The 8,351-nt window shown below is 33.4% G+C and overlaps 1 protein-coding gene across 1 annotated transcript; it reads right to left on the reverse strand.

Moving 5' to 3' along the window:
- Positions 1-489: 489 nt before the first annotated feature.
- On the reverse strand, positions 490-6,197 carry LOC115722780 (syntaxin-132). Its single transcript, XM_030652091.2, has 13 exons — positions 5,854-6,197; positions 4,661-4,771; positions 4,275-4,331; positions 3,655-3,703; positions 3,100-3,188; positions 2,947-3,020; positions 2,336-2,378; positions 2,195-2,255; positions 2,054-2,079; positions 1,896-1,973; positions 1,624-1,704; positions 1,052-1,117; positions 490-970 (listed from the first exon to the last, which is right to left on the reverse strand). Exons 1-13 carry the CDS (start codon positions 5,869-5,871, stop codon positions 797-799), a joined length of 927 nt encoding a protein of 308 aa, XP_030507951.1. The 5' UTR covers positions 5,872-6,197; the 3' UTR covers positions 490-796.
- Between the last annotated feature and the right edge of the window lie 2,154 nt (positions 6,198-8,351).

An 8,351-nucleotide genomic window follows, 5' to 3' on the forward strand; every position in this document is an offset into this window, starting at 1 on the left:
ACGTTCTTCATCAGTTAATTTCAAAGTGGAATCCATAGAATGGAGGAGAGGATCAATGTCTGAAGACATGGTAAAACTGCTGGTGCAAACAGAGGAAGAAAGGAGGAAGGGAAGAGACGACAATGGCGGATGGGAAACTGTCAGAACGGGATGGAGGGAAAGGGAGGAGTTTGAAAAGGTAGTTAAAATGCTAAAACTGTTAAGATTGCATAACTGCTACAGACCCAACACAGGGCACTTCCACACCTAATTCATCCTACAATATATTTAAGTACTTGAATTGTAAAAACTATTTTATTTGTTAATTTATAGTATGAAAACAACTGAATCCATATCACTTGTTTGGAATTGTGTAGAATTGAATGAGTCGATTTGATCAATTGGGATTTAATATACATAGATGAATATGTATCTTATTAAACTAACTAGTAATTGTTATTGTTGGCTATGAGAAGAAGAAAAATAGTGATGTATGGCAAAAAAACCACCTGGTCAAGAATAACCAACAATATATTTAACAATGAATGATTTTTCATAAAAAAGATAACATGTAAAGAAAATAAAAGAAAGAAAAATCATCTCAACTCACTTGATGATATTTTGCTTCCTAAAGAATATAATATAGTTATACAAGTTTATTTAAAGATTCAAAAAACAAAAACAATTTTACATTTTTCACTCATCACCCACCACAAAGTAACTGGAAGCCGATTTGGAGACGGAGCACAACTCACACGAACAGGGTAATAATTGCAGCGTTGTTACGTTAATATCTTAAGAATAATCTTCGATGAAGTTAAGCGCCTTTGCCATTGCTCCATGGCTTGAGAACTGCTACGACGATGATCACAACGATGATGAGAAGGATTATGATTGCAATGCACATCCATTTCCTTGAATTCTTTTGTAGTGACTTAGCCCTTTGAAGAGCCGTATTCCCTTGATGCACGTGATCCACGGCACTTGAAACCTGCGAGAGATATTGCATGATTAGATCATCCAACCAAATCTGTCATCCATGACCAAGAAGAATTCTTTCAAAATTATGTACCTGTGATTCTATGTTGTCAAGCAAATCCCCTTGTGCCTCCACCAACACCGCCATGTCAAGGAATATCTACATATAATAACCGACACAACTTAGCTCCTGAATCAAAACAATGAATGCCCTCTTTGTAGTTGGTACAATCTAAATTGGCCTTTCAATCCAAGGTATCTTGTTTAAACATTCTTAATAGATCCTGCAAGCTTTTAATATGCCATTGATGAATAAATTCAAACTTCTCTTTTCCGAGTTAACAAAAATTGACATCTTTGGCTGCAACTTAATTTTGTTTTTAATTTCTAGATATTACATTATTATCATTTCTGATTATTAAAAGAAAGAAAATGTTACACTGCAACTCAAAGCAGTTGAATCGGTTACAACGACCTACTTCGAGCATCTTTTTCACGCCATCTGATTGCCTTAACAATATTTAAAATATGACAAAAAAGAGCTAACTGACTATGAGCTCAGATTTTAGTAAGAGATCTGAAACCTAGGTTGTGTGCTGTATTATAAAACAAAAATGACATTCTCAACGATTTGGTATTCATCACTTCAAAAAGGGTTATAAATACCTGTTGTAGATCAAGAAGTTTTCTCTCAACATCTCTCACAGCATCATGGCGCTCTTGAATTTCTGCAAGGGTATCCATTATCTGCAACCATTATGTTCAATAAAAATTCAGATGTGGACTACTTGCTAATGATTAGGTTAACAACAGATTTCAGTAAATTGAATTGAGGTCAAACCAAGATAATTTATTCATACTGGACCCCAAACAACGTCCCTAAGTTATTCAACTTGTTTGGAGAATATTGGTAAGGGAAATGAGAAAAAGAAACATACCCGGCCTCGGCCCTGTTCCTGGATAGCCTTCTGGAATATTTGTTCACTGTCTCCTGTCTCAATTAATCGCTCGATTGTCTGTATACATTATTAAAAGATTAGAAATGAACTTTGAATGACGTAATAAATATTTATGATTAAGACTCATTATGCTTCACCTCTTCATCAGCTCTTGTCCCCGTTACTGTGACCATGAAAACCGTCAAAAAATGAGAATTGCATTAAGATATATCATCAAAAATGACAAACCAAGTTGCAGAAATAATATCAGAAAGCAAGATCAGAATAGTTATATTAACCTGTAAATACACGTCTCTCAACAACTTCTCGATATTCTTGATGGATGTTTTCCCTTAAAGTCTGAAAAATATAGTTAGAATGACAAAGAAACTAAGATGGGAGAGAAACCAATTCAATAAAAGGTGTTTCATCTTCTGTACCTGAAACTCAGCCATCTTATCCTTCAATTTCTTTTTTAGGGAACTGCAACAAAAATGGTTCACAGAAAATTTTAGTTGATATTCAGAAATCTATATGCTGAAAAAGTACACCTGATGATATGTTGTAATGTAGAGAACAAGAAATAAAGCAAAAAGGACAATGAAATCCTGTTAGCCTTTTTTTTGGCTTCGAAAGCTGCCAGGATGCTAAGTCTGAATTTTTATAAACTGGGGTTTGAAAAATAGAAAACAAGGTGGTCACATGTCACACAATCCTTCCTGTTTGTAGGTCAGTCTAATTAAAATTAAGTTATCAAAATGATTAGGGAAAACATTTGCGTTGATACTTGTTACAAAATTTATTGTTATCCTATGTTAGTTTGTCTTCTACATTGATTTCGGCAGTAAGGGGTATAATCAGGCGAGTCTTGCATGCATAAGAAGTTAACACAGAACAATATGCCAAGTACCTAAAATTCATTATATAAATGTATTTCTTCCCTGAGATTAATTTTTGGCAGAAACCTTTGGTGATCTCTCAATTTAATGGCTTTTATATCTGATTCTACATGAATGAAAACATAAAGAAGCAATTCAGGAGGGTGACTTACAGAGTTGTCGACATTCTTGACCGATCTACACCCGTACCCTTTCCACAACCTGGCTTTTGTCTATTTGCTAAATTCTGAAATTAAAAGAGAAACAAACCAAATTAGTGACCTTAAATTTAAAGGAAGCCTCACAAAAGCAGCAACATGTTTTACCTCTCGGTCAAGTTCTTCGATTTTTAACTTCACTGATCGAGCAATCTTTCCAACTTCATCAACATCCTTCTCCATTCGTTGCTTGATTGCTTCAAACAATTAATGTAGTTGTTAGTTTTAAGAGAGAAGTCAAGAGCTAAAGTCAGAGAAGCATCAAAGGTTGAGTAGAAATCTCAAACACCAAAAAAAAAGTGTTTATTTACAGCAGTCATGTAAAGGTGTCTTTCTTCATGGAGAAAGCACCCAGCTCTCCCTCAAATAAAGAAAGAAATTATGGAAGCATCAATAAAAACATGAGCAAATGATTCATAAATTGGTTTGATTGTTTTGTACATACAATTTAACTATCAGTGTTCTCCAAATACAGCTTTTATATATAAGATACTATCAGAATTACTCTTATGTTTTCTAATAAGAAATGATATATTATGTATCAATATAAAAGATGACAAATAATCATCATTTTATAGTAATATGACATGATATACAGGGCAAGGCATAAATAGCATAAAATATGACAATTTACTTGATACGCACACTACAAGGTTTCATTACCTTTCATGGCAGGAGCCTTGGTAACGGCCTTGGACTCCTCATGTGCATCCTACAGAAACATTAGCTATAAATTACTTCAAATTGTTTGAAAAAAAAAAATTACATGACATTTTATGCCAGCAAAGCATCAGCAAAAAACAGGCATTGTAAAATCATCTATGCTATATCAGGTAGCCCCATTGCTTTATGTATGTCGCTCTGGTGAACAAAGAAGCTAAGCTGACTCTACTAGACAATACAATAAAACTCTTTGTTGCGTAATTATGAAAGCTTACAGTTGATTATCTATGTCTGTGAGATATCAAGTACTTGAGGAGATGCCCTTTAAGTAAGTTCATGACATGTTTAGGAAAGTAAGACATGAACATTGAACATCCTATCAGGTCTAGATTGCTTCTTTCACCATGAATTATAAATAATCGAGTGTGTAAACAAGCTACAATTTATAAAACTTTGGAAAAATAAACCAAGCCGAATAACAGAGTATAGCTATCTAAAAGAAAGTTAAGAAATGATAAGCTAACATGCATAACTCTTTTCATATTATATGAATTAAACAAATGCCATATGTTCGTGTCAATATGACGGTATGGTATGTGTATATTAGGCCTTCAATATACCTGTAATTTTCTGAGTAGCTTATCCAGCTTCTCATTTTGTTTCTCAATCTCCTGAACCTGTAAAAAGAAAAGAAAAGGAAAAGAACGTGTGAGAGACAAAGAGAGATCATAACAGTGTCAGTTTTAAAAAGAAAAAAGAAAAAACGGGAAGAAAAAAAAGGACGTGACATCACATTTTAGACACAAACTTTCATTGAAAAAAGCCAAAATTGAAGAAACAAAATAACATTGCCCAGGCTCATACGATGACCAAGGCCTGTGGGTGAAGATATATATTTATATATATTGACCTTGTTTGGCTAATCCCGGAGGTTGAATCCATATTAAATAAGATGTCATAGACATAGAACCGAATTGATGGACAGATAATAGAATAAAACTTTTACCTTTTTGAAGAAACTCTCCAGTCCTTGATCTCCTGTATTCATGGGAGCTTGTGTTCCTAGCTCAATATCTCCATCTCTAGAAGGCTGACCCCGTGGGATCTCAAAAGAATCCTGCAGTCATTAAATTAAAGCACGGATTTAAGAGACTTATTTGAGTTACACTAGTTTTTAGCATACATTTAACCGAAATTTAGTGTAGTTGTAAAATGAATATATAAAAATAATTGAGTGAGTACATAAGTTTTTGCAGCGAGCAGATGCCGACATTCAACATAATAAGGCTCGGGTAGTAGCTAAAGGCTATACACACCAGTATGGCGTTGATTTTCTGAACACTTATTCACTAGAGGCAAAGTTGGTTACAGTTAAGATGTTTACTTTCCTTAATAGCAATCCATGGTTGGTGAGTTTGTTAAGTTAATGTCAGTGACCCTTTTCTTACATGGGGATCCCTTCAGAGAACACTTTCTTCTCATCACAACTAAGTAAACTCTTTAGTCAACCTAAGACCCTCCACTTTCTAACTAATTTACCAACCAAACTAAGAGAGGAGAGAATCTAATAACAAAAATTTGTTATTTTGCAATTAGATTCTCTCTCAGCAATTTCTTATTGCCCAAGTTTCTTATTCAAAGGTGAGAATAGAGTCAATGGACCAATCAATTCTGATTTACAAGCTCTATACATTGTATTGTTTTTCCTCTTTACAAATTAATGAGACAATAACATGAAAAAGTCACAACAATATAACCAAAGAGGATTTAACAAGGACATTTCAAAATCCAGAAAAAGCATTCTAAACAGCTAATTGATTATGAATTTAATTCTCTCAACAAATTTCAGCTCTCCAAATTACTCAGTGATCAAAATTTACACCACCATTTTATTCAGTCATAACCACACAATGATCAGAGTAATCACAGCTATCAAAATCATTCAAAATTGCTCAAATACAACAATTCTAAGCTCTCCAACCAAAACAAATTCCACAACCCAACAATTAAATTTTAAATTTTGCTAAACTACAGATCCACAAAATCCACACACAAATCCAAACCGGACCAGATCAAGACAAAATTCGAAAAAAAGAAAGGCTCCAAACACGTCCAAACAAACCAATTCCCAAAAATAAAAAAATTGAAAACCCAATCAACCAAAAAAAACGAAAAAACAAATAAAGAAGGAGAATTTACCGTTAGGAGGTCGTTCATTGTGGAAATCAGCTACCGAGAATTGGAAGATCAATGCTGCTGTTTTGTGAAATTAAGAAGAGAAAAAGGAAAAGTTAACGTAAAGGACCTGGTTTTGTTTGGATTGAAGAGGAGAGTGTGATTGAGGTGGTGAAGAGGAACGCAGGTGAGTTTTTAGGGTTTTCCAGGAGAGAAGGAAGGAAGGGAACAACGTGGGTTGCTCTCTTTCTCTTTCTCTCTCTCTCTTTCTGTGTCTGTGTTGGAATGTTGAAAAAACCACCAAAGCAATAAGCAAAGTAAAGAAAGAGACAGAGAACGACAGATCGATTGATTATTGGACCCTCAAACCACTAAACCTTTCCTTTTCTATTTATTTTAAATTATAATTTATGTTTTTCTAAATTTAAGATTTTTTTTTTAATTAAAAAGAACAATTTTTTAGGAAACAGGAGAAACTTGGAATGAGAAGTGTTAAAAAGAACATGTAGTGTCTGATATCTTTTTATGTGTTAATATTGCTATTAGTTTAATTAAATATCAGGTTATATATAGTTTAATATAATAACTTTTAAGAAGTATCGCAAGACGACACGTGTGCTAAATAATATTAGTGCCAAGTAGCAATACTCATTTATTTAAAATGAGATATTTAGTTTTTAAATTGTTATTTTATACATTAATGGAACTAAATAATTTATAATATATATTTCATATTTGGTATGTTTTAAATATATTAATGGACCGAGCACAAGTGGTTTATAGGAGGTTTTTGGGAGGTATGTGTGAATTCTGGAATGGAATCTCAGCTTGTGTAATTTAAAAGTATATTAATGATTTGTTTCGATAAAAATGTATAGAGAATTTTTTTTTTTTTTGGGAAAAAATGTATAGAGAATTGCTAGCAAGTATTATTAGTGTTTAGTATCTTTTTTTATGTCATACCGCTATTAGTTTAATTAATTATCAAGTCTCAAATAATTTAAGAAAGACAAATTAAAGAATATCGCTAACTAATCGTACGGCACCACCTATAGAAAGTGTTGGGCACACTGGTGCCCAATAACAATGCTCAAATATATATAGAGAGTTATTTATTAATGGACTATTGATTAGGGTTGTACAAAAAAAATTGTAAACTGCCCAAACCGAATAACCCACCCAAATCGAACCGAAAAAACCGATAAAAATTACAAAATGAAATAACCAGAAAAAATTACAAACTGCCCAATCTGTTAATTGAGCGGGTTGAAAATAGGTCCAACCCGCCCAATGAAACCGACCAACCCGATTTTGCACCTTTAATTTTTTTTTTTTAAATTTTTAGTTTTTATTATATCTTTATATATTAAAAGTGTCTATCTAACGGCAATTCTTGGTTTAACGATTATTTTTAATGAAGCTTTTTTCTTTTTAATAAAAATAGACGGAACATTAACGTGACGTTAACCATCTCTCCCTACTCCTCGTTTGTTTGTTAGTTTCAAAATCCAAACTAATCTGTTGAGTTTTGCGATTTTTTGGTAAAGCGATTTAGTGATGAAGCCTAAACCCTAAAACATTTTCAAAGTCCAACACGATTGAAAGCTCCATTAATTCTTGATGTGAATCTGCTGTAGAGAGGAAACATAGTCATGGCTACGTCCAAAACCTTAACCATTCTTCTCTAAATTTGCCATCGATTCCAATCCCAAAAGCCCGATAAAAAGGTTCGATTACAGCTGCAACAATTGATGCGACTGAACGAGCAGAGAGGTCTATGAAACAAATAACCCTATCAAAATGTGCGATCGATTCCACCTGTGACAATGGGTGTGACAGGACGGGTTGAACCCTTTTCGTTAGTAAGAATTGCAGGCTCATATGTGTTCAATCTCCCATTATTTCCAGACCCAAAATTTGTTTACCGAAAACGAAATCAAATCTCTACTTATGGTTTGATTTGGATTTGGGTAAAACTCACTATTCCTCTACCTTCTCATCCCCATTTTCTTTGAATTTCACTCTTCCCAAAAAGAAGATCCCTCAAACCCATTTCATCATTAGTGCTTCATCAGCTTCAAGAGATGTGAAGCCCCACAAGTCTTCGCATCTTTGAAATCCTTCCCATACATCTCAGGTAGAAAATCAAAATCAAAATCAACAGTAATAGTTTGATTGTAAGGTAATGAACTATGACCCTTTTCTTCATATAGATAGGTCATAATTTTTGGATTGACAATGGAGAGAATGTTAGCATTTGTAGTGACGTTTAGTCAATGCTTTCTTTCACCCATTTAGGGTTACGTTGAAGTTAGATACAATAAGCCATTCTTCTAAAGTTGTTTCATTTTAAAAAGAAATTATTCATTTTTTTTGTTTGAAAAAAGGACTTTTTCACTTTGTTTTTTTTTTTTTAGAATTGAATTGTTTGATTTCTCACACGGTCTTCATATATATCAACCTTATTTCTACAATTTGGATTCAATTATTTCCCCAACTCTATCCCTAATCTTCACTGCATT

Source organism: Cannabis sativa, chromosome 9 (assembly GCF_029168945.1).
Source record: "Cannabis sativa cultivar Pink pepper isolate KNU-18-1 chromosome 9, ASM2916894v1, whole genome shotgun sequence".
In the NCBI taxonomy this organism is placed as follows: Eukaryota; Viridiplantae; Streptophyta; class Magnoliopsida; order Rosales; family Cannabaceae; genus Cannabis; species Cannabis sativa.

Bases quoted from the DNA above. Each gene is read 5' to 3' on its own strand.
- LOC115722780 (XM_030652091.2), bottom strand. The intron at 4,332-4,660 runs GTAAAAGTTTTA...TTCTTTTTACAG, and splicing joins TGGAGAGTTTCTTCAAAAAG to GTTCAGGAGATTGAGAAACA. The intron at 3,189-3,654 runs GTAATGAAACCT...AATTGTTTGAAG, and splicing joins CAAGGCTCCTGCCATGAAAG to CAATCAAGCAACGAATGGAG.